At 43.4% G+C, this 27,385-nt stretch overlaps 1 protein-coding gene across 2 annotated transcripts in view; it reads left to right on the plus strand.

Annotated features, from left to right (window-relative positions):
* Window positions 1-27,385, plus strand: part of SMYD1 (SET and MYND domain containing 1) — a 90,014-nt gene that overhangs the window by 30,753 nt on the left and 31,876 nt on the right. The window contains exons 2-5 of one of the 2 annotated variants that reach the window (XM_030192569.1): window positions 8,968-9,144; window positions 12,175-12,388; window positions 17,207-17,337; window positions 24,096-24,134. In XM_030192569.1, the coding sequence (XP_030048429.1) occupies window positions 8,968-9,144; window positions 12,175-12,388; window positions 17,207-17,337; window positions 24,096-24,134 (561 nt within the window). The remainder of the gene's footprint in view (window positions 1-8,967; window positions 9,145-12,174; window positions 12,389-17,206; window positions 17,338-24,095; window positions 24,135-27,385) is intronic. The other variant, XM_030192570.1, reaches the window with a different exon arrangement.

Consider the following 27,385-nt stretch of genomic DNA (forward strand, 5'->3'; position numbering starts at 1 on the left):
GCTCCGTCCCTGTCACATTTTCCCCTCCCCCTGTCACACACCCCGTCACCCCCCCTCCCCGTCACCCCCTTCCCCTTACCTTACTACTGCCCTGCTGGTCTAGTGACGTCTTCGGGACAGGAAAGAGCCCCCTCTTTCTCTTTCCTGACCAGAGCGCTGCCCTGCATGCATCCTTCCTGTTGGTGATCGCGGCGCCGATTCAAAATGGCCACCGAAAGTTGAAATCTCGTGAGGTCACTTCAACTCTCGGCAGCCATTTTGAATCAGTGCCAAGATCACCAACAGGAAGGATGCATGCAGGGCAGCGCTCCGGGCAGGAAAGAGGGGGCTCTTTCCTGCCCCGAAGGCGGAAGAGGTCACTAGACCACCAGGGCATTAGTAACTATGGGGAGGGGAGGCTAGCAATCTGCCCGTTTGTCCAGAAATCCTGACAAACGGGCAGATTGGCAAAACCCGCCCAGTTGCCCGGACATGTCCTCAAAAAGAGGACATGTCCGGGTAAATCCGGACATATGGTAACCCTAGCATGCGCACACCCCGAAATTACCATGGGGCACCTCAGCACACCCCACAGAAAGCTTCTTCTTTTTCTAGCTGCAGTGAGCATGCATCAGTGCTTACCGCAGCTTTGTAAAAGGGCCCCTAAGTAAGAGTGGCTGCAGTCACATGTTGCTCTACATTACACTCGATGCATTACTCACACACTACAGCAGGAAGTAACTATGGCATTGAAAATCCTAAGAAGTGAGAGCAACATTAACACATTTTAGATCCTTAACATAAAGAATAAATACAAGGCATGCACACACTATTGTAGTGACAGAACATATCTCACTCTTCCAGGCAGCGGGACAAGTGAGCCTGGCATTTCAAAAGGAGGTCTGGAGACACAGAAGAGGGGAAGGAGACACAGGGAGGGCTGGAGACACTGGGATGGGAAAGAGACACAGGGAGGGCTGGAATGTATAAAATTTGTGGTTGCACTGAGCACATGGTCTTTGGTTGCCTCTACCCCTACCAGGCTCCTAGGGAACAAGTTAAATGGGTCGCTAGTATAAAAATTGTCTCCCCCCACCCCACCTCTCTGATCTCTTACAGAAATACTCACCCCCCCCCCCCTGCTCCCTTACGTGGAGGGGCATAATCAAACGAAAACGTCTATCTCCATGGGCGTTTATCTCTGAGAACGGGTCCGTGAAGGGGCGGACCGAACCGTATTTTCGAAAAAAATAGACGTCCATGTTTTATTCGACAATTTGTGAGCTGGGCGTTTTTGCTTTTCAGCGATAATGGAAAATGAAAGCGCCCGGCTCAAAAACGAATAAATCCAAGGCATTTGTTCGTGGGAGGAGCCAGGATTCGTAGTGCACTGGTCCCCCTCACATGCCAGGACACCAATCGGGCACCCTAGGGGGCACTTTTACAAAAACAAAAAAAAAAGGTAAAAGAGCTCCCAGGTGCCTAGCACCCTTCCCTTGTGTGTTGAGCCCCCCAAATCCCCCTCAAAATCCACTGCCCACAAGTCTACACCATTACTATAGCCCTAAGGGGTGAAGGGGGGCACCTACATGTGGGTACAGTGGGTTTGGGGGGGGGTTGGATGACTAAGCATTAAGCAGCACAGTTGTAACAGGTAGGGGGGATGGGCCTGGGTCCACCTGCCTGAAGTCCACTGTACCCCCTAACAACTGCTCCAGGGACCTGCATACTGCTGCCAGGGAGGTGGGTATGACATTTGAGGGTGAAAATAAAAAAGTTGTGAAACATCATTTTTTGTGGTGGGAGGTGGTTAGTGACCACTGGGGGAGTCAGGGGAGGTCATCCCCGATTCCCTCTGGTGGTAATCTGGTCATTTAGGGCATTTTTGGGGGCCTTATTCGTGAAAAAACAGGGTCCAGGAAAAGTGCCCTAAATTCTAGCTACAAACGCATACTTTTTTTCCATTATCTGTGAAAGGCGCCCATCTCTGTTCGGGTGATAACCATGCCCCAGTCCTGCCTTCACCACGCCTCCGACACGCCCCCGTCAACTTTGTACGCTTCCGTGATGGAGTGCAGTTGAAAACGTCCAAGTTCGGCTTTCGATTATACCGTGTTATTCGTTTTTGTGAGATAAACATCCATCTCCCGATTTAGGTCGGAACTTGGGCGTTTTTCTCGTTCGATTATAAGCAGGATAGTAACATAGTAGATGACGGCAGAAAAAGACCTGCACGGTCCATCCAGTCTGCCCAACAAGACAACTCATGTGTGCTACTTTTTGTATATACCCTACTTTGATTTGTACCTATGCTCTTCAGGGCACAGACCGTATAAGTCTGCCCAGCACTATCCCCGCCTCCCACCACCGGCTCTGGCACTGGCCGTATAAGTCTGCCCAGCACTATCCCTGTCTCCCACCACCAGCTCTGGCACAGACCGTATAAGTCTGCCCAGCACTATCCCCACCTCCCACCACCGGCTCTGGCACAGACCGTATAAGTCTGCCCAGCACTATCCCTGCCTCCCAACCTCCAGTCCCGCCTCCCACCACTGGCTCTGGCACAGACCATATAAGTCTGCCCCGCACTATCCCCGCCTCCCAACCTCCAGCCCCACCTCCCACTACCGGCTCTTGTACCAGTCCTTCAGAGACATTGTGTTTCTTTCAGTGCATTTCTCTTTCTCCGCCTCCTATTTGACAAACCTGTGGGCAGGGCTTTGAGGGGGTACGTGGGGGTACTGAGTACCGGTACCTTTTCTATTGTCTGCTAAAATTGACCCATGGACCCCAAGTTTTAATGAAAGAGCTCAGGGGGCCTGGCCATTGTGGGGTGGATCCCTCAGTGATCACCTCACTCCTGAAGGGTGGCCTAGCATTTGAGTACCGGCACCTTTTTTGCTAGTAAAAACGTACTGCCTGTGGGTCAGGGTATACTGTCTGCTCCACACACTGGTCTAGCAGTGCTCTTCTCTGACTGATGTAACACACAATTTTGTGCTCAACTGCGGGCATGCTATGTTAAAATGAGCTTTGCACATGAGCTAACTCAGCACAAAGACTTGCTTGATGTCAGCACATGACTAATTTAAATACCATGGAAATAAAGATATTAGTTATTCAATGCAGAAAAGTACTAAGCAGACCAGAAGGCTAAGTGCAGGGTTTTCTAACTCTGGGATTTTAATGCAAGGTCTGAGGAGAAGTAGAAGGTTAGCTTTTTCTTCTGGGGTCAGACCAAGGGAGGATTTCTTGCCTGTTTCTTCTCTTTACTTTGTGGATAAAAAGCGAGGAAAGATAACAGATGATGGAGACACTGTGTATCACACCATTCAGTCTCTATTTAAAACATGTAGTCTATGACAAAAGAAGTCTATAATACAAAATAACGTCAATCCGAGGCCCAGGAGACTCGGAACAGCCATGTTTCAGAACTAGGCCTGCGTCAGGAGTCAGCAGTACCAAAACACAGTTGTAACTCTGATGAGCAGAAGTAGCCGTGTTCAGTGGGCTTGAAATAGACATCAAGGTAATTGCCTCGCAAGGCAATAGGGTGAAGCATGTCTGTATCACAAACACTGCCGTGTCAAGTCTTCTGTGCCACGGATTGACATTATTTGGTGTCATAGACTTCTTTCGTCATAGTCTACATGTTTTATTTAAAAGACTGAATGGTGTGATATACAGTCTCTCCATCATCTGTTGCCTTTCCTCACTTTTTATCCATGTTTTATCATTGTGGAGACCATATCCTTCTTTTGTTTATCTTCGCTTCTTTTTACTTTGAGCATACAAGGCTGCTTCACTGAAGATTAAAAAAAAGAAAGACAGAGCTGAAGGGGAGGTGTGCTGACTGAAACAAAGAGCAAAGTGCTGGACTGTTGACAAATATTTGGTATTGCCTTCTCTATGGCAATTTGTTGGACTTCTTGCAACTTTTCAAGCTGACTTTTTGGGGCTCCCTCCCACCCCAATCCTTTTTGTTGGAACTTGAGGAAATAACACATTCTTGATCTGAAATGCCTCTTTAAAGAATATCTGAACAAGTTCACAGAGGAAACATTAGACACTATGGAATACATGATGTAGCTGAAGTTATCCTTCTTGACTGTGTTTCTTCTCAGCATTTCAGTAGCATAACATGTTATTTTTAACAAAGCAGTCACCTGAAAACATTTGTGGTAGCCCCAGCATCCCCTCTACCCTGCAACTAACCCAGGTATTCTCTCTCTCTCTCATGACTCCCCCCAGCATACTCTGTCTTCCTCGCTTCCCTCCACCCCATTCTTTATATCTCTCTACCCCCCTCTCCTTATCAGCATTGTCTTTCTCCCCTCTAGGCACTCTCTATCTGTCTGTGTATCTGTCTGTCTCTGTCTTTCTGTCTCTCTCACTCTCTCATGACTTCCCTCAGAAGCATATTCTGTCTTCCTCCCTTCCCTCCTCCTCATTCTGTCTCTCCCTTCCCTTGTCCCTCCCCTCACCAGCACTGTCTTTCTCTTCTCCCCTTCCTCCATCTAGGTACTCTCTGTCTGTCTGTCTGTCTGTCTGTCTGTGTGTGTCTCTCTCTCTTTTTCCCTTCCCTCCATGCAGGACCGCCAAGAGACAAAGGCAAGCCTGGGGCAAACAGTCCAGAACCTTGTTCTTTGTTTCAGTCACCCATTCCTTTCTGCTGTCTTCCTGATTCCATTCCTCCCCCCTCCCAATTAAAAGTGTTACCTTTGCTGGTGGGGATACACAAACCCGGTGAGCCAAATAGCTCAGTGGCCTGAAACTCCCCTGGTGTGAGGAAGTTGGCAGCATGCTTTCTAGCAGCTGATGCTGGCACCCTGTATGCTCAGTTCATGAGGTATTTGCTGGCGGGGCTTGGGCATCCCCGCATCCTTTCAAGGTACTGCAGTTGGGTGGGCCTGAGCCCAAAGTGGATGGTCCCAGGTACCCCATGCCACTGAGTCAGCCGGGCCCCCCCTTCAAGGCTGGGCCCAAGGAATCTTGCCCTCCTGTCTTCCCTGAGAACCGCCTCCTGCCTCTGGGCCTACCCAAAACAAAATAGCAGTGCCCAGCCCCTGCTCAGTGCAGTATTTTCCTTATATGGTGCTTAGGTCCCTCCCAGTGCATTGGGCAAGTGCTGGGCACTGCCTTTTTGTTCTGGGTGGGCCCAAAGGCAGGAGGGAGGAGGCTGTCCTCCTGCTACAAACTTTTAAGGTATGGGGAAGGGTCTGGGGGTGGAGGGAAGGAATTCCACTAGACCACCAAGGCTGTCCAGCCCAGTAAGGGCCCACTGGGTCAGGGGGTGGGGGACTGCAGTGGCTCTAGGGGCAAGGGAGGTTGGGATGGGGTCCACTGGACCACCAGGAATTTTCTGGACATGTAGGGGAGGGAGTCAATAGACCACCAAGGAGTTTTTTGAGATGCACAGTGGGGGCTTGAGAGGGGGTTTCAGTCGACCACCCTCCCCGCACAACTCACAAAACTCCCTGGTCTTCGAGCAGAAAACAGCATTTCATTTGCAGGCAATCCCCTTTGTGCATCAGTTGCTGTTTGTGACTTGGAGGGAAATAATCGAACGTCGCCGGCGAAATAGGTCGCCAGCGATCTATTTTGGCGGCGGCGCAACAGCTGGCCGGAACCGTATTTTCAAAAAAGATGGCCGGCCATCTTTTTTTTCGATAATATTGTGTGGGCCGGCGAAATGCCTTGGATTTCGCCAGGTTTGAGATCGCCACTTTTGTTTTTCTGCGATAATGGAAAAAACTGCCAGCGATCTCAAACCCGGCGAAATCCAAGGCATTTGGCCGTGGGAGGAGCCAGCATTTGTAATGCAATGGTCCCCCTCACATGCCAGGACATCAACCAGGCACCCTAGGGGACACTTCAAACATCTTTTATAAACAACCAAATTAGCTTCCAGGTGCATAGCACCCTTCCCTTGTGTGCTGAGTCCCCCAAAATCCACTGCCCACAAGTGTGCACCATTACCCTAGCCCTAAGGGCTGAAGGGGGGCACCTACATGTGGGTACAGTGGGTTTTGGGGGGTTTGGGAGGGTTCAACATTACCCACCACAAGTGGAACAGGTAGAGGGGGATGGGCCTGGCTCTGCCTTTCTGCAGTCCACTGCAACCAACAACAACTGTTCCAGGGACCTGCATACTGCTGTCAGGGTGCTGGGTATGACATTCGAGGCTGGCATACAGGCTGGCAAAAAAGGTTTGTATTTTAATAATTTTAGTGTGGGAGGGGGTTGGCGACCACTGGGGGAGTAAGGGGAGGTCATCCCCCATTCCCTCCGGTGGTCATCTGGTCAGTTGGGGCACCTTTTTGAGGCTTGGTCGTGAAAATAAAAGGACCAAGTAAACCCGGCGAAATACTGCTTATCGCCGGGTTTTATTTTTCCATTATCAGCGAAAGCCGGCCATCTGGTAGCCACGCCCAAGCCTGCCCATGTCCCGCCTTTGCTTCGCCGCCAACACGCCCCTTTGAACTTTCGCCGGCGAGGCGAAGGGAAAGCGGTGAAGCTATCACAAATGTAGCTTTCGATTATACGCTTTTCGCCGCTTTTGCGAAATCGCCGGCCATATCCCGATTTGTGTCGGGAAATAGCCGGCGATTACTTTCGATTATAAGCTGGTTGGTAAGTTTTCCTGTGGCACCCGTATTTAAAGGGTATATTTGTGCATCGGCTCCTTATTGTTTTAAGTGAAGGTCTGGTTTTGCTGAATAGATTCTGACATTGGAACGGTTAGCTACTGTAACTGGTATATTTTTATCTGTTCCATGGCTTATTCTCCTTATAAGGAGATAGCTTGCACTCCATCTTCCTGCCCTTTTGACCTGACAAACTGATACAAAGCAGTTTTCTGCTGTTCACAAATATCAACTTGCCATTTAAACACAAAGAGACTGTAGCATACAATGGACCTTAATCACAAAGGAATGTCTCCCTATTCTGTGCCTACCAAAAAAAAAAGTCTTTACTGAGATGGCTATAGTACTATCATTACCTTTTAATTGTTCATTGTTATTGCCCTCATCCCTTTTATTCCTATTCTCAGAACATATGCTTGCAATTACATAAAGTATTATTTGTGGAATACGTAATTCTAGGAGCCTATCTCATAAAGGCACATAAGCACCCACTACTTTATTACCTTTAAAAAAACTGGCATAAAATAAGCTCCCTGTTTTTTCTAGGTATCCTCTTCTACAATTATGCCCTACATGTTTAATAACTGCAAATTGGAAGAGGAGAAGAAAAGAGGCTACAATTAATGGCATATAAAAAAAACAACAACATTACAATCATAGTAATATATATAAAATCAAATACAAAATATAAATTAAAAATAAATACTTCAAAGATAAAACTGAAGTCTTAACATGGCCAAGTTCCAGCAACATATGCCTGTTTCAGGGAGAAATTCCAAATATACAGCCACAGCAGGACTTCCAATGGAGCTAGGGTAAGATGGCCGCATAGAGGTGCAGCTTCAGACCTACGTTTTGCAAACAAGAGCCAACCTACATCATTGATTACTGGTGTTGCATGGTGCTAGTATTCAAAATTTCAGAAGATGGCGGCAAGCAAACAGAACAAAATAGAAACCTCCCTTTGCAACATTGGTAGGTGTCAAGAAAGCTAAGCAGGAAGTGCAGATACCAATCCAGATGGTGTCGGCACCAGCAGACCTACAGGAAATATCAACACCAATTGTGACAAAGCTTTTTTAAATGGTAGTTCTATAAATTGGAGCCAAGAGTTAGGCACCCCAATGTCTTATGCATTGTACCAATTCTATCATGATATCTGGACACCAAGAGTGAGTCGACATTGGTACACCTAAAGTTAAGAACCAATAGTTATGCCAAGTGTCAATGGCAGTTGTAACTGTTCGTGCCTAAGTGTGCCCTGAAGTGCACATAGCATATAATAGTCTATAAGTTGCATGCTTACTTGTGACCCATCCTGGTCACTGTCAGAGACATGTATTGGGCTCGATGATCCCCACTCAGTATGGCTTACCTTGTGTTCTTACGTTCTGAATGAGGTGAAAAAAGTAAAAGGAAGGACATTTGAGAATGGTTTAACTAAATGAATAATGTTCCTAGAAACTCCCTAAATTGTATATATTTCAGGTCTTGAGAAAAAAGTTCAATTTATTTATTTATTATTTTTTATTTATTAACTACATTTAGGGACAGATTCACGCAAACCAGTGTATAGCAGGTCCAGTTTAACATAAAACTTACAATTTTGTTAGAAACATAACAACAGTAAAATGACCAAATATAAACATAAATACAATAAATAAGGTAAACTTGAAAAAATATCAGTACAATACAAGCAATGCCATAATAGACAGCATGGAAAAATATTCATATAACATGTATATGTCAGTATAATACCAATGAAACACCTAGGGCCCTGTTTACTAAGGTGCGCTAGTGTTTTTAGCGTGTGCTAAAATCAACATGTGCTAAACGCTAGAGACATCCATATATTCCTCTGAGTGTCTCTAGCATTAGCGCGTGCTAATTTTTAGCATGCGCTAAAAATGCTAGTGCCTATAGCACGGCTTAGTAAACAAGACCCCTAAAAAAGCAACGCAATAGAACATTCAAATAGTATAAATATGATGCTAATACGTTTTCTATCTAGCTGAGCGGCCAAGTGCAGATCCATAGATGGGGACAAGATGGGTAGTAAAGAGTCACAGGATAAATAACTCAAGGCAAAATCTTTGTACAGTTAATCAAGATATAAGGAACTGGTCTAAATTGCAGTGTGTGTAGAAAGCAAGTCCAGGTGGGGAGTGAGAGTGTAGTCAGTCATCACATGTATTACAGGCTTGTGAGAAGAGCCAGGCTTTCATCCGCTTCCTGAATTCATCACTTGCGATGGAGCAAGTGAGAAGGAAACATACTACTAAACTTGTATAATTTTGCCTTTATGATTGCTGATTGATGTCTTTTCCGGGGTGGTTTGCAGCCTTACTGCCCATGTGTGTCACACCTGTTTTAAGAGGCAAGAGAAGCTCCAGCGTTGTGGACAATGTAAGTTTGCCCACTACTGCGATCGAACCTGTCAGAAGGACGCCTGGACAAATCACAAAAGTGAGTGCTCTGCTATCAAGAAGAATGGGAAAACACCTAATGAAAATATCAGGTGAGATGTGACCTATTACATCCTTCTTTTTCTGTCTTTTTTTCCCCCTCCTCCTTGCTTTGTCCCATGTAGCACTAGCACTTGAAGTTGAGTCAATGACGAGCAGTGCACAGTCTTTGAGAGCCTTAAAAGCAGCACCAGGATCTTGAAATTGGCTCTATACAATATCAGGAGCTTTTAAGATGGGGGTGACCCTTCTGAATTTTCTAACACTCAGTAGTATTCAAGCTGTGGCATACTGAATGAGTTGCAAACATTGGTTGAGTTTGCCTAGGATCCCAATATACAGAGTGTTATTTCATTTTATACATTTATTTGCCGTGTAAAACAAAACAAAACAAAAATACTAACATCATGCATTCTGGGATGACTGGCAAATGCAAGGTCAAGAAAGAAATGGGCCCTTTTACTAAGCCACTTAAAGCGTCTACGCCAGGGGCATAGCTATGTGGGGCCACGGGGGCATGGGCCCCCGTAGATTTGTCTCTGACCCCCCCTCCCCGCCGCCAACCCTCCCCCACCACCACTGCCGTCAGGTAGCTTTGCTGGCGGGGGTCCCCAACCCCTGCCAGCCGAAGTCCTTTTCTCCGGCGCAGCCGCAATGCTGATCTGCAAGGGCAGGCTTCTGTTTCTGTGAGTCTGATGTCCTGCAGACATCAGACTCACAGAAACAGGAGCCTGCCCTTGCAGATCAGCAAAGCGGCCACACCGGAGAAGAGGACTTCGTCTGGCGGAGGTTGGAGACCCCCGCCAGCAAAGGTACCCAGCGGCAGCGGCGGGGGAGGGTTGGCACTGGCGGGAAGAGGGGGTTGAAAGGGTTGGCACCAGGGGGGTCAAAAATGGAGGGGGGTCAGCGGCGCCGGGGGGAGGGCTAAAATGTGCCCCCTCACCTCGGGCTCTGAACCGCCTTCCCACCAAAGTCTGGCTACGCCCCTGGTCTATGCGCACCCAACGTGCACCAAAATGGAGTTGCCGCCTGACTACCATGTGGCTCTTGTGGTAATTTCATTTTTGGCGCGCGTCTGAAAAATATTTTTTTAGTTTTGGGTGGGTGTAACACATGCACGCAGGTCATTACTGCCCAGATTCTTTACCACTAGGTCTCTGGCTGGCGGTAAGGTCTCAGACCCAAAATGGATGCACGGCAATTTTGATTTTGCTGCATGTCCATTTTCAGCAAAAAAAAGGCCTTTTTTTACAGGCGCACTAAAAATTGGATTGGCGCGAGCCCAAAACCCGCACCTACACTGCCGCAAGCCATTTTTCAGTGCACCTTAGCAAAAGGACCCCAAAGATAGCTAGTCAGCATATGGGAAAGAATGATGGCAGACCCTTTATTTTAAGCATGTGCTGGTAAATAATTATTGAGATACATTACTTGCTGCTTGCTCTTTGACAGGGGAAGCTAAGCTCAGGTTCCATTGTATTTCTAGCTGGCTTTAGCCAGTTCATCAGTGCAGTGGTCTGTAGTCTTCATTTAACAAGCCTTCTATTTATAACACCTATAGAAATAGAACCTGTTGCCATGTGAGACAAGAGAGGATTATAGTTTACAATGGAACAGACTCTCAACTAAAGATCATTTGGCTTAATTGATGATGGATGATGAACAAACCTGTCTGACCTTTTCATTTTCAACTTACATAGCTTCATACAACTCAAAGTCATTTTTACATCCTGAATAAGCTTTTTGGCCTAAAGTTTACTCCTAATTATTTCAGTTCCAGTATAATTGGAAACAGTTTTCAGTGAGTTTACAGTGCTAGGAGCCTTCATTCACAGCTACCCCAATTTTATTTCCAATCATACCCCTCTGCACCTCCTGCTCATTACAATAGTCTTTATTCAGGGATTCCCTCAGGAACCCATTGTGGACTAGATTCTATATATTATGCCTAAAAAAAAATCGGTGCTGAAACAAAATATGCCTAGGTATACTTTATAGAATAATCCTAAATGTCCACGTGGTTTATAGAATATACCAAGCGCCCATCCATGTGATGAAATTTAGACATGGGCAGTTACACCAAGTCTTACAAACATGGAACCCTGACATATTCCAGACAGTATATTGTCACATTTAAAAATACAGAGAGAGAGATTAAAAGGCCTGTGTGCAGCCAAGATCAGATATTGGCTACATAAGGACTTTTTCTTTTCAAACATGCCAGCATGGGGAACACTTATTTTGACAGCACAAGTTACTATTGGTCAAAGTTTAAAGGGCCCTGTTACTAAGCCACGTAAGCTTCTACGTGCACCCAACGCATGCCAAAATGGAATTACCACCTAGCTGCCACATGGTTCTCGCGGTAATTTCATTTTTGGCATTTGATGTGCGTAGGTCATTACCACCCGGTTACCGCGTGAGACTTTACCGCTAGGTCAATGGCTGGTGGTAAGGTCTCAGACCCAAAATGGACACGCGCCAATTTTGATTTTGCCACACGTCCATTTTCAGCTAAAATTTTTAAAAGGCAGTTTTTTGCTGGCGCACAGAAAAATGGATCTGTGCGTGCCTAAAACACAACAAAGCTACACTACCGCAGGCCATTTTTCAGTGCACCTTAGTAAAAGGACTCCAAACTGTTAGAAGTAGAACATGATTTAACTCCAACCACAGAAACTGCACAGATAAAATTATATGGATAACTTCACCCATGGATAGGATCACTGAAAATACACAAAGTTATACAGATAACTTATCCATATAACTTTTCACATGTGATGCAAGGCTGATATTGGCTGCATACTTTATATGTTACATTATGGTTCATGTTTATGTCACTTGCATTCTTTAGTCACAATCACATAAAGATGTAACGAGTGCTAAAGTATCATACTTTCCAAGTGCTGAAGGTTCTTCTTTTTAATGAGGCAAGAGAGACAGCTGGAATCTATGAACATTTCCTAGACGAACTGATGTATTAGGGCTGCGGTGTCTGTATCATCACTGCCTTAATGTCACATGGGATGTGTTTGCATCTTGACTGCTCTTTTTATATGTCATGATACTTGTTCTGTACCCAGGCTTGCAGCCCGTATCATGTGGCGAATAGAAAGAGAAGGAACTGGCCTCAGTGAGGGATGCTTAGTCTCCATTGATGACTTACAGAACCATGTGGACAACTTCGGGGAAGAGGAAAGGAAAGAGCTCACGGCTGATGTTCAGACCTTTATAGACTTTTGGCCGCCTTCAAGCCAACAATTTGGAATGCAGTACATCTCTCACATATTTGGTGTGGTATGTCATCTTAGAAAGTATATGCTTTTATTCTTGGGTAAACAAAGGGATGACTGTTGATAGCTAGTAAGAGCAACCATAGAAGATAAAAAGCAAAAGAAATTTAGGAAAAGCATCTGCCTGTCTGTTGAGGGTGGTTTGGACCAGTCACAGAGGTCATGCATTTAGGTTCTAGGGATAAAACATTTGGAAATATCCCTGTTGGTATTAGATCAATACTGGAGGACTCATTCTGAGACAAGATTTTCCTTTTAGCCTCTGTCAGCAAAAGTCCTGCAACACCCAGACAGTAATCCTGGAAGATGGGATGGAGAAAGAAAAATTGTCACTGAATATTTTAGTATATAATAATTAATTATTTAGGGGGTTAATTCATTGCTTCTTCTTAAAATTACAGTTGTAAGCAATTTTCTTTCATATTTGCAAAGATTATGTGCAAAATATCCATATAGGAATACAGTAATTTATTAATGTTTTCCAGTGAATGGGCATCTCAGCAGGTTTGTTACTAGTGACTGATATAAAAGAATTGAGGCTCAGCCAAGATCATGTATGCCTGTAGCACTGCTGATCAAAACCATTTCTTTAGATGAAAAAGATTTAAAGGGAGTTAGCTCAGATTGGTAATGGCATAGACACCTACTTTCCTATATAGAATACCAGCGTAATCACTTACATACATGCTAAGCACTTATACAAGTTATGGGGCTCATGTACGTGTTCACACCTACATGTCAGAGATATGCATAAGCATAAGCTTTATTAAAGAAGTTACACATGCAAGTAAGAGGTTTGCCCCTACAGACATTCCCTTGCAAACACGTGCAGATTTTATAGAATATACTAAAGTATGCTATAAGCTAATCACAACTGTGTCTCAATATCTTTACCAGTAATGGGTACAGTCAAAATGTTTCAATGTAATCCCATCACACCAAATTTCAGTATAAATGGTAAGTGGATCCTCAGACAGTCCATAGTATAAATGTTTCTTTAACTCAGCATTGGCCAAATTCTTCATTGATCCAACCATACTCTCATTTAAATTTTTAATTATTCAAAGGTATAATTTTTCGTATTTTAGCATCCTCAAATCTTAATATTTTAACACTTATCTTATACACTCAATCTGTTCCAAATATATTGCCACCTCCCTGACATGAATTCATGTTTTGATCATCTGCATCAGGGTCAAGGCACCTAAAATCAATCCAAACATGAGAATCCAATTCCTTCATTACTTAATTAATAAAATCTTCTGGCAAGCAAATACATTTACCAAAGGTTTGTCAAACTCATAAAGTGACCAGTGGCGATCTGTCTGTATATTGCGTCATCGTCTTTAGCAGCGTTTTAACAAGCAAACATACCCAGCGTGATGATGTCCAAAACTGACATCACAACGTTAAGACATGCAACAAAAAACTGTCAAATTAAATTCATCCAATCAATTCCTCATTCAAACCTTCAGGAACAACTGTATGCAGTTGAAAAATCCAACGTTATTCTTTACCTTATTTGGAGCAGAATAATGCCATCTCTTAACCCTTTAGTGTCCAATGTTCCCGTAATAAGCCATATGGGAACAGATTGATGGGAACATTGGACGCTAAAGGGTTTTTATCAATATACTGTATATTGCTCTGGCTTATCCATTTTCTATAACCTAGTCCGTATTATATGTATCTCTACACTAGGGCTCCTCCACAAGTCTAGGCTCCTAGGTCTCCAGTGTCTAAAGTGCACACTTTATTTCACATATTCTTATCAACCAACTTTAGCAAATAATTATCCTTCATGTGCCAATGAAAATTAATTGTTTTCCTTTCCTTAGAGTGAATCTAGCGATCTGCGTACTCTATCCCTTGCTGTCACCTTTACCCTAGCTCCTCACTGATGTATCAATCTACAAATTGATTGGTACTTTTCAGTGCTGCTGCTGCTAGCAGAGCAGACAATGTCAGTTTTAATGCTCTTTCTCTCCCACACATTTAATTTTAGCCAGAGACTTCAGTTTTCCAAAATCCCTCCTTTTGTGAGGTTCACTAGCGTTATTCTACCTCATGCTGTTATGGAGATTCAAATTTGTCCAGAGGACAATGTAGCTCTGATATTGCAGATCTTCTTTATGCAGTACACATCCTTTATTCCAATGAAAATCCCAAAGCCTGAGTCTGCTTCCCATACGTCACTAAAATTCATTTTGGCCCTCTATGTTAACCACCAGGTAATCCTACTGCAAAGAACAATCACAGCAAAACACAGCAGATGGATGGTAGGAGACAAACTACTCAAATAAGCAAAAAGAATCATAACAAAATAGTGTAAATACAAAACAATAACATAAAAATATATAAAATCACAGCTAGGAGAAACTATTAAAACACATATTATTACAAATGTAAACACACATATGACACAAAATCATATTGCATAAATCAACCACACATTTCAGTTATTGCTCAACATGTTTCAGCGAAATGATTGCATCAGGAGCTTCATAAAAAATGAGACCACAGGTATCAAATAAATAGAAACCACCTAAAAGAAGAAAAACAAAAACAAAAATAGATAAAGAGAGAATTACAAACATTTGAAATCTAAAAAGAACATAAGGGAATAAAAGAGGAAAAAAGGAAAGAATAGGGAAAAGGAAAGGGGGAGGGGAGGAAGAAAGGAAAGAGGGAAAATGGAATGGAAGGGAGAAATGAAAAAAAAGGAAAAGGGGTGAAAGAAGGAAGGGAAAGAGGGAAAGGGAAAAGGGGGAAGGGAGAAGGGAGAAAGATGTACATCAAAAAGCTTACCTTAGCCATGGAAAGATACTGTAAAACATATAAGCAAAAAAAGAGACTTTCAGGCCTATTTTCGAAAGAGAAGGGCGCCCATCTTTTGACACAAATCAGGACATGGGCGTCCTTCTCCCAGGGTCGCCCAAATCGGCATAATCGAAAGCCAACTTTGGGTGTCCTCAACTGCTTTCCGTCGCAGGGACGACCAAAGTTCACGGGGGTGTATCGGAAGCATAGCAAAGGCGGGACTGGGGCATGCTTAACACATGGGCGTCCTCGGCCGATAATGGAAAAAAGAAGGGCGTCCCTGACGAACACTTGGCCGACTTTACTTGGTCCTTTTTTTTTCTTAAGACCAAGCCACAAAAATGTGCTCTAAATGACCAGATGACCACCAGAGAGAATCGGAGATGACCTCCCCTTACTCCCCCAGTGGTCACTAACCCCCTACCACCCTAAAAAAAAATATTAAATATTTTTCCAGCCTGTATGCCAGACTCAAATATCATACCCAGCTCCATGACAACAGTATGCAGGTACCTGGAGCAGTTTTAGTGGGTACTGCAGTGCACTTCAGGCAGGCGGACCCTGGCCCTTCCCCCCCCCCACCTGTTATACTTGTGGTGGTAAATGTGAGCTCTCCAAAACCCACCACAAACCCACTGTACCCATATCTAGGTACCCCCCTTCATCCCTAAGGGCTATGGTAGTGTTGTACAGTTGTGGGGAGTGGGTTTTGGGGGGGTTGGGGGGCTCAGCACACAAGGTAAGGGAGCTATGCACCTGGGAGCAATTTCTGAAGTCCACTGTAGTGCCCCCTAGGGTGCCCGGTTGGTGTCCTGGCATGTGAGACCAGTGCACTACGAATGCTGGCTCCTTCCATGACCAAAGGGCTTGCATTTGGTCATTTCTGAGTTGGGTGTCCTCGGTTTCCATTATCACCAAAAATCGGGGACGACCATCTCTAAGGTTGACCTAAATGTTGAGATTTGGGCGTCCCTGACCGTATTATCAAAACAAAAGATGGCCGCCCATCTTGTTTCGATAATACGGGTTTCCCCGCCCCTTCAAGGGGACGTCCTGCGAGGACGTCCTCAGGAAAACTTGGGCACCCTGTTCGATTATGCCCCTCCACAACATGTTATCAGATATGTGAAGGGAATTAGCCGTATGAATGGCAAAAATAATGCTTACAAGTAAATTCAAATCATTCTTAGAAACCAGAAAGTTATCTACATAAGCTTGTAGTTTTCTTATAAAGACTATTATTGTTGGAAAAGAGCAATTACAGAAATAATACCAATCTGAAAGCCAAAAGAGTCATTTCACACTGATCTGTATTACTGTATACTACAGTTCTAATTATTTGGTATAGAAAATGAATAAATAATATTGCTCTTTGCTGTGCTGTAGTGCATCTGAGTTTATAGACAAATTGAAGGCAGATTGTTGCACAAATAGCTCAGAATCTTATCTCATAGCCTGCAGGTTTCATGAAGACAATTATGATGAGGCAGGCAAGGGGGACTCAAATGGATATTCGCCCAGGATGCCTCCTCTGTCTCTATTATACTTTTTGTAGGCTAACTGCATGTGTCTCTGATGCATCAGAGGTGCATCAGAGGTGAGATGGAAAGTGTGGGCTATTACTGGACTTTTCCTCTGGAATTCTCCACAAGGAGGTGTTTTGTCTTCACCAGCACACTTGTCTTCTGGTGTTTTCAGAACACATACACACACACAAAAAAAATCTTGAACTTTCATCTCTGTACAGAATAACAGTTATTAGAAGAGTCATTGCTATTCTCTCTGTCCCTGAAGGGTATCCATATTTAACAGCTTTTGGTAGTTTCCATTTTTATTTGCAGAAGTTAGCATGAGTCTGGCCTATGCAAACTTGAAGCCTGAATCAGGGCAATAGAGAAATCTAAGCTGACTCCCATAGACATAAATCAAAGGAAAATCATTTCACACCCACAGATTGGCTTTATTTCCTAACTTAAAAATACAACTTTCTTTGTGTGGACAGATCAACTGTAATGGTTTCACCCTGAGCGACCAAAGAGGACTGCAAGCAGTGGGTGTAGGGATTTTTCCCAATCTTTGCCTGGTGAACCACGATTGCTGGCCGAACTGTACCGTTGTATTCAACAATGGCAAGTGAGTAACCCACTGTCTTGTGCATTGCAGAGATGTGCCTCCTGATGTGAAACATCCCTCAATTAAGTTATCAAACAGTGCTATAGACTATTACACTTTTTTCCTCTTTACATGGTAAGAACTGACAATATATTGTTCTCTTTTGAAGTCAACTTTTATTAATTTTTAAAGGACAATTGGGGAACCAAAAGTCTATTTTTAAGGGGTGTCCTAGCTTTTGTTGTGCATCCATTTTCTGTTAAATCAGCATATATCCTGTTCTTCCCCTGCAATCACTGTTCATCATAGTAAACCTGTACTTAGCATGCCATTTTTATAGAACATTGTGGGCCAAGGCACAGGATTCTGGTTATAGTCTAAGATTATGAAGACTCTGTACCTGCAGCTATGCAGATGGTCAGTGGTCTTCATCATAAAGCATGTAGGGACAGACTTAAAGATCTCAATATGTATATGCTGGAAGAAAGGTTGGAGAGGGGAGATATGGTAGAGATGTTTAAATATCATAAATGCACAGGAGACAAGTTTCTTTCAGTTAAAAGAAAGCTCTAGAATGAGGGGAGCACAAGATGGAGGTGAAAGGAATCAGGAGTAAGGAAATAGTTCTTCACGGAAAGGGTGGTGAATTCATGGAACGGCCTCCCAGTCGAGGTGGTATCTGAATTCAAGAAAGCTTGGGACAAGTACATGGGATCTCTAAGGGAGAGGAAGGGATAGTAGATGGCATGGATGAACAGAGTGGATAGGCCATATGGTCTTTATCTGCCATCATTTTCTCTATTTGTTTCCTCTCTCCCTCCCTCCCTCTCTCACTCTCTCTTGACCTCAGTCATCACTGCAGAGTTTTTAATTAGCTCATGCCCGTATATTTAACATGAATTATACATTTCAAAAGTAGGTGTCTATTTTTCTTTATAGCAGTGGTCTTCACTCCCAGGCCTTTAGGACCATCAAGGGCTCAAGATTTCAGGATATCCCTAATGAGCATGGATGAAAAGGATAGTAAGTATAGAAATCTCTCTCATGGATATTCATTGGGGATATCCTGGAAACCTGGCCCGCTGATAGCCCTTGAGGATTGGGAGTGAAAACCAAGGCTTTAAAGAATAGGCTTAAAATAGACACCATAACCATTGCCTTTAGAAAGTACCTGTTACAGAATTACCCTCACAATGAGCTTATTTACACAAAACCATTTTGATCTCTGGAGGGCAAATATTGTGGAGAATATCCTGAATAGTAGCTGTTATAAAAGCAGGTATTTGGCAAGAAAATACTTGTCACAGTCTGGAAAAAGTTGATTGGACCCCACAGAATGAGAAACCGCCCTGAATGCTCCATTAGCATCCTCCTTTCCACCATATATGCCTAGGAAGATTGGCCAATTCACTCAAGTACATGCACACCTCTTATTTGGCCCTGCCAGTCCTCAGATCCAAGTATATTAACTGCTTCTTGAGGACCAGAACTAGACCCTCACAAGTACCATTATAATCTATGTCAATCTCCACTCTTTTTTTTTTTTTTGTAAAAACTGTAATCATAATAATTAATATACATACATTCTTACTGTATGCAAAAGAGAAGTCTCTGTGCTTATTTGAGTTTGTCGATTTCATGTTTTCTTTAAATGTCTAAACCAGAAGACAGAAGAAACAATTCCCCATGGGATTAAGAACAGGAAGAAATAGTGGGGATGACCAAGAAAAGACCAAGGAAACTGGATGCCGAATGAGAATCTTTTGTTAAATAACAGAAGGGTTCCAAGCACTTGATATAGACCATGTTTCAGCAATGGTGCCTGCATCAGGAGTCCAAAGTTCTGGTGAATAAATAAAACAGTAGAACAATTTAAATAGAACACAGAATTGACTGGAATCACTTGTGCTAGTAAAGCACCGAGCATTGGTTTTGGTTTGATGGCACTTCATCACCTAACATGTCATCATCTCACAGTTCATCACTAAGACACTTCATCACTTTGGACTTTATCACGTAACACTTCATCACATATTCAAGCTAAATGTATTCAAATAATATGGACGGAAAACTTGTGGAATTGAGGTCATACCAGCACACATAAATATGAACCTCACTAAAACATCTTACACATAAAAGTTTCACAAGACTCAATTTAGGTACCGAAGAATAGTGTTTCATCACCCAACACTTCATCATGTGCAGAAAGCTTAGAGGCTCATTTTCAAAATGTCCAAAAAAAGTCATAAGGTGGCAGAAGGACGTTTTTCTCTCAAAAACGTCCCAAGTTGCAATTTTCGACACCCCAATTTTAGACATTTTGCTCCACAGTTTGTCCAAATTTCAAGGGGGCATGCTGGAGCGTGTTTTGGGTGGGACATGGGTGGCACCAAAAGATAGATGTCTTTCTGCAATAATGGAACAAAATGAAAATATCTAGGGCCAAAATTAAGACCTTCTTGACTAGACCTGTTTCAATCATGACTAAGTGACTAAAAGGGATTAAGGCTTAACCTCCCCTTACTCCCCCAGTGGTAACTGACCCCCTCCCAGCCCCTAAGATGTGACCATGACAGTACACACCAGGATCTATGACAGCTTCAGATATGATGGCCATTCCTATTAGAGCAGCAAGGAGGTCCCTGGAATAGCCTAGTGGTCAGTGCAGTGTACTATACTATAGAGAAGGGAACAAAGGCCCATATCCTAATCTTACTGGTGCACTTGAGATGGAACGTATGAGCTATCCAAAAAACAGTAAATACCTACTGTACCTACATATAGGTGACAACTGCAAGTTTAAGAGCTATTGCAGTGGTGTACAGTGAGGGACAGTAGGCATTTTTCTGCTCCTGGAGGGCTCACCATACAATATAAGGGGGGTTATGGTGAGATGTGCACCTGGGACCTTTTATGTGAAGTCCACTATAGTGCCCCCTAGCATGTCCCCTGCTCTGCTAGGATATGTGTGTGGCCAGTCTACTAAGAATGATGGCCCCCAAACATCCCAATGGCTGGTGTTTGGGTATTTTTCTCATAAACATGTTACTTTCCAAAATGGTCCCAAAAGAAAAACTCACTGAGCACAAAACATCTAGGAAAAAGATGATTTTTGAACCAAAAAAGAGAGACTTTTTCAGATTCAAAAAAAAGGCTATGTTCCCCACTCAATTTTTGGATGTTTCTAGCAAAACATCCAAAATTGGACCTAGATGTTTTATCGAAAATGCCTCTCTAAATGTACTCTAATTATATGTGTGGAAAACTTACATTAAAAAAGCACATATCACATAATTCAAAATGAATAGGTGTGGAAAATTTGTGCACAAAGGTGGTGAAAGGTAAAAACTGTGACAGTTCATCACTGGAAGGCAATCACATAGCACATACCACAGGTGGGTAGGGGAGGATGGGAACAGAGTGAGGGGAGGAAGCACGGTAGCATCTTGGAGACCTGTGCAGATAAAACAGGAATGAGAATCAGAGGTATGTGGCTTCAGTTGTGTTTAGTGGGGCTCATATTTAGGTGCAAAAGAACAGGTACCAATATGTGCTGGTACTTCTAGTTTCCTTTGGACATATACACAAAGAAGCCGCAATTACTGATATGCTCCCCTCCCCTCCCCTCCCCCATTTACTGCAAGTTTTCCATGCTTATAATTTGAATGTATGTAGCTTGAATACATGATGAAGTGTCACGTGATGAAAAGTCTGTGGTAGTGAGATATCATGTGATGAAGTGGCAGAGATTAAACATCGTTCTTCTCTGCCTTAATATGAGCCTTGTGAAAATTTTGTATGTAAGAAGTTTTACCAAAAGAACAGGCGTGGATGTGTGCTGCTACACCTCCATTTGTTGCAAATTTCCCATGCATATAATTTGAATACATTTAGTTTGAATATGTGATGAAGTATCACATGAAAAAATGTCCATGGAGAGGATGTGATACAATGATGAAGTGTTAGGTAATAAAGGGGCTCATTTTCAAACCAGAAAATAATCCAAAAAGTGGCACAAAGTGGCATTTGGATGGGGTTTTTTTTTTTCCCAAAAGGTAGACCCCCTCTCACTCCTCTTAAGATGTGAAAGTAACAGTACATACCAGGCTCTATGACAGTTGCAGGTATGATAGCCATTCTTATTAGCTCAGCAAGCAGGTTCTGGGAGTAGCCTAGTGGTCAACGCAGTGGACTGTAGAGAAGGGACCCAGGACCGTATCCCACTCTAACTTGTACATTTGTGGTGGAAAGTGTCAGCCCTCCAAAACTCACCATAAACCTACTGTACCAACTTATAGGTGACACTTGCAGGCATAAGGGCTATTGTAGTGGTATACAGCCGGGTACATCAGGTTCTTGGTGGGTTTTGGAGGGCTCACCATAAGGGTATAATGGTGAGATGAGTACCTGGGACCTTTTATGTGAAGTCCACCGCAGTACCCCCTAGGGTGCCCCACTGCTCTGCTAGGATGTTTGTGCAGCCAATCTACTAAGAATGCTGGCTTCTCCTACATCCCAATGGCTTGATTTTGTGCATTTTTCACTTGGATGTTTTTGGTTCAAAAATGGTCCAAAATGATAGATGCACTAAACGCAACATCTAGCAAATTACCATTTTCCAAAAAAAAAAAAGATGTTTTGCAGGTTCAAAAATGGCTAGGTTTGCTACTGAATTTTTGGATGTTTTCTGCAAAACATCCAAAGTCAGATTTAGACATCTTATTGAAAATGCCCCTCCACGTGTCTCAGTGTTGAAGTGTCTCAGTAACAAATTGTCACATGATGAAGTGTCAGGTGATGAAATATCCATACACCCTGCTTTTACTGCTTTTACTAAGAACACTGCTCGTTGCTTTACTTAGATATATTATTTGTTTTGTACAGTACAAGTGATTCTAATCAATTCTGGGTAACATTTCAATTGTTCTACTGTTTTATGCATTCCGTCAGAACTTTGGATTCCTGATAAACGTACCATTGCCAAAACATGGTTCATGTCAAGTCCTTGGAGTGCTTCTATTATCCTATATAATAATTCTCAGCTCCAACGTTCTGTGCCTGGCTTGAAGCCACATTCTGAGGTGGTCTGCTAGGCTGTTTAGATCAGATGACGTTGGACGCATTATGACATCACACGACACCTCCAACATTCTGTGCCTGGAATGAAGCTACATTCTGAGGTGGTTTGCTAGGCTGTGTTAGCTCAGTGTCACACACAGACACACTCACACACACACACACACACACAGTCTTTCACTCTCTGTGTGTCACTGTCACACACACTCTCTCAAACACACACACGCACACACACTCTGTCTCTCTGTCACACCCACACTCTCACACACAAATACACTCTGTCTCACTGCACACCCCTGTGCTTCCTGCAAGGGCTTGCCAGAAGGAGGAGGATATGGAGACGCACACACACACACACACATACTCTGTCACGCACACACACGCTCTCTCTCTCTCTCTCACATAGTCACTCTCACACACACTCTCTCAAATATACACAGTATGAGCAAAATCTCCATGGTGCCCATTTCATTTGTGAAATTACACACACAGGAACGCAACGCACAATGTGAAGATGCAAAAAATAAATTAACAGCAACACAACACATGGGTTAATGCACAAACACACAGACAAACCCGTTTGGAGAATTACAAATTAAACAAACAAAAAAACTTACTGCACATGGGATGAGGATTACTGCACATGGTGGTACAACACAGCAACACATGATTTACACATTAAAAAAAAAAAACAATTACACACTCATGGATCATCTTCTACATTATACAAACTACACAAATATTCCTTCTCATTATAACACTTTTCAAACAACTGTTTGGTTACAAAAAAAACTTTCAAATAAAACCTTGCTAGCGCCCGTTTCCTTTAAAACAGAAACGGGCCTTTTTTACTAGTATTTAATAAAAGATTCTCATTTGGGCATCAGGCCTCCTCTGTGTTTTCTTTGATGCTGTCACTGTTTTCTCCTTTTCCTTAATGTCCTGGATCCTCTTGTAACATCCATAGGGCCCTGTTTACTAAGGTGCGTCAGTGTTTTTAGTGCACCTACACTTGGCGCACATGCTAACCATGTAGGCGCCAATAGGGATATTGTAGGCACGTACATGGTTAACATGCATACATGGTTAACGCGCATTAAAAACATTAAAGCGCCTATAGCGCTGCTTAGTAAACAGGGCCCATAATGTTGTTTGCTTGATATTTTCGTCTTCCCAGGATAATGTCACATGGTGAATTCTCCTGTATCCTGGGTTAAGGCAACATATAAAATGGTTTTTAAAGATTTTTTTCTTACAGAGCAATTAGTGTAACTATTTTAATATTTAAGCTGAAGGGTGTATGCAATAACTAAATCTTTCCTTACTATATTTATCAATTTTACAACTTGTTAACATGCAGGAGTCTTGGGGGAATAAAATCAAGCAAGTAAATGATACCATCTGAACACTGATGTCCTTGGTTAGTTTTTGTCATGACACATATGTGCCTTTTGCTAGAATACCAGCCTCTTTATGATTTCCATGGGCTTTCTGTGTCTGATTGCATTGCAACAGCTGTCCAGCACAAATTGGAAAAGCCTGACTATACAGCAGGTTTCATGCTTGCTAAGCCCTATAATTTCCTCTGCAACCTGGTTCATTTGCCTGTTTGCATAAAAGTGTAGTGATAGTTGTAGTTGTATCTGTAGAGCTTTGAGTTTGTCTTCCTTTTGTGCATTGTTGCTTTTTATTTTGTCTTTCAGTCATGAGGCTGTAAAGTCAATGTTTCACACACAAATGAGGTGGGTTGGTCTGTTTAGCATACGCCTTTTTCATCTTTACCACTCACATTTCTCGTGTTGTACTAAAGCCAGGGACCTTTCATAAGGTGTTAGGCCTCTACATGAGCTTGAAGACCTTCATCCCTTCCTGTGTGTTGGAAGCATTAAAACACCCCATTGTTAAGTGTTGTACTCTGCGTTGCTACCAATTAATATTCGTGTCACTCATCATACATCTCGTTTGCCTCTTGCTAGGCAATTTCCATATATGCAAATTCTCACCTTTTCCCAAATATCCGCATGAAAATTGCACAGCCCAGCTAACCTTGTAAACCGAGACTTGTGAAACTACTGTTACTAACACACTAAAGAACAGTGTGTCACCCGGGTTGGAGGTTAATCTCTTGAAAACATAAGCTATAGGTTTAATTTGATCTTTTGATTACAGCGCTAGTTGTTTTTATCCTCTAGTGATGCCGCCGTTACATGGCTAACCTCCAGTATTTTTTAAGGAATTGCCCTGAGTGTGTGTACTCGAATGAGTACTGCTGTGCTGAAAATTTGGTTTAACATTTACTTTATCCTCTATTGAAGTATTTCATTTATATGTGTATTTCAAGAATAAACCACCTATGGGGGCAACAATCAAAGCCCTTTCTGCAAGTAAAATACTATCTTGCTTATTTTCGAAGGAGAAGGGCAGCCATCTTCTGACACAAATCGGGAGATGGCCGGCCTTCTCCTTAGGCTGGCCAAATCGGTATAATCGAAAAAACGATTTTGGCCGGCTTCAACTGCTTTCCGTCGCAGGGCTGGCCAAAGTTCAAGGGGGCGTGTCGGCAGTGTACCGAAGGCGGGACGGGGGCATGGTTAAGAGATGACCGTCCTCGGCCGATAATGGAAGAAAGAAAGCCGGCCCTGACGAGCATTTGGCCAAATTAACTTGGTCCCTTTTTGTTCACGACCAAGCCTTGAAAAGGTGCCCGAACTGACCAGATGACCACCGGAGGGAATCGGGGATAACCTCCGGTGGTCACCAGTGGTCGCCAACCCCCTCCCGCCGCCCCCCCCCCCCAAAAAAAATTAAAAGATATTTTTGCCAGCCTCTATGCCAGCCTCAAATGTCATACCCAGCTCCATCACAGCACTATGCAGGTTCCTGGAGCAGTTTTTAGTGGGTACTGCAGTGCACTTCAGGCAGGCGGACCCAGGCCCATCCCCCCCCTACCTGTTACACTTGTGGTGGTAAATGTGAGCCCTCCAAAACCCACCCAAAACCCACTGTACCCACATCTAGGTGCCCCCCATCACCCTTTAAGGGCTATGGTAGTATTGTACAGTTGTGGGTAGTGGATGTTGGGGGGCTCAGCACCCAAGGTAAGGGAGCTATGCACCTGGGATCAATTTGTGAAGTCCACTGCAGTGCCCCCGAGGGTGCCTGGTTGGTGTCCTGGCATGTGAGGGGGACCAGTGCACTACAAATGCTGGCTCCTCCCATGACCAAATGGCTTGGATTTGGCCGGGTTTGAGATGGCCGCCATTAGTTTCCATTATTGGCGAAAACCAATGACGGCCATCTCTAATGCCAGCGATCTCGGGTATGCCGCTTAACGGGGCCATCATTAGAGATGGCCGCCCTTATAGATGGGCGACCCCATTCGATTATGCCCCTCCATGTTACCCCAGATGTTCGCACGAAAAAGTATGTGCGTTGTTTGGGCCATATACAGTATATTTGCGAGGCCAGCGTACAGTTTAGAGATGCTTATGTAGCTTTGGACAACCAAAATGCCCATATTGGGGGGGGCATGCCTCTCTCCCATATGGAAAAAGAAATTCTCATCAGTTTGGGGTCTTTACCTGCAGCAGAACCGTGAGATAACTAGTTTGATGGGTTCCCTTGGGGGGGGAGGGGAGGGATCAGTGGAAAGGATGGTTTGCAAACAACATACAGTGTACATTGGGGCATAAGAGTCATAGCCCCAGAAGCAATGTGTATTTTTCATTTAGTTTCTCTGTATTGAATGTTACTCTGTTGGGGAGGGGGAATTTGGGGACTGTTTGTTCTCATTTTTTCAATTTTCAATTCAAAAAAATTTAATATAAAAATATATTTTCAGATGGAAAAACTGCACACAGAAAAAGCAAATGCATTCTCTGTGTGCTAAAGTTTGCATGGGTAAAAGTACCTGAGTTTGCATCAGTGTGGCCAGTTTTGATTATTGCCCCTGGTAAGGTAATCTTATAACAGGACACCTAGATTAAGAGGCCAAGTACTGTAGGCAGACCTGAATTAACCATTAAACAAAATAAGTATATGCTTAGGGCATCAAGAGAAGGGGGCACCACAGAGTTTTTTCCCCTAGCTGTCATGCCCATAGCTCTGTCACTGCCGTCTGCCACCCCCATTATCCAACATGAATTTCAGTGTTTTTCTAATTGTTATAAATATATATGATTTTTTATTTTTTTGTTACATTTGTACCCCGCGCTTTCCCACTCATGGCAGGCTCAATGCGGCTTACATGGGGCAATGGAGGGTTAAGTGACTTGCCCAGAGTCATAAGGAGCTGCCTGTGCCTGAAGTGGGAATCGAACTCAGTTCCTCAGTTCCCCAGGACCACCCTAACCACTAGTCCACTCCTCCATTCCTGGCTGGCATAAATGTACATGCCTTGTCATGATGTTTTGTTTCATACAATAGTGATACTTCTCAGCACTTATTGAGTCTTAATATCTTGTCAGTTAAGCAATGGAAGGGCTGAGGGGCACCATTGTTGGGCTGTGCTTAAAGCATCAGTTGGCCTTAATCCAGCTCTGACTGTAGGTGGCTATTTAGGTTCCGTTTTATAAAGACGCAGAGATGCCTATGTGTCTGTATTAAATACTAGTGTATGTGGCAGAAACCACCCCTTGAAAGCAGGTGAAGACGTACACCCGTAAATGTTTGTACTAAAGCTTACAAGTACACTCATAAGTATTTTATAATCTACGGGCCTGATACTCAAAGCAATTTAAATGGACGGGAGAGGCTATGCCTGCCTTCAAAGCACATGCCATCATGACAAGGTATGTACATTTATGCCAGCCAGTATTTTAAAAAAGGACTTTTACACAGATATGTGGCCACATAGACACAAAATTACCCGCCTCCATCCAATACATAAACACAGTCATTCACTGTTCTTAGAAAGCTTGCTTCTTTCTATCTGAGTGGTGAGTTGTCACAGTAAAGACTGAAAATCCATATGCATATTTGAGTTTGCATTTGA

The sequence above is a fragment of the Microcaecilia unicolor genome, chromosome 2 (genome assembly GCF_901765095.1).
Source record: "Microcaecilia unicolor chromosome 2, aMicUni1.1, whole genome shotgun sequence".
In the NCBI taxonomy this organism is placed as follows: Eukaryota; Metazoa; Chordata; class Amphibia; order Gymnophiona; family Siphonopidae; genus Microcaecilia; species Microcaecilia unicolor.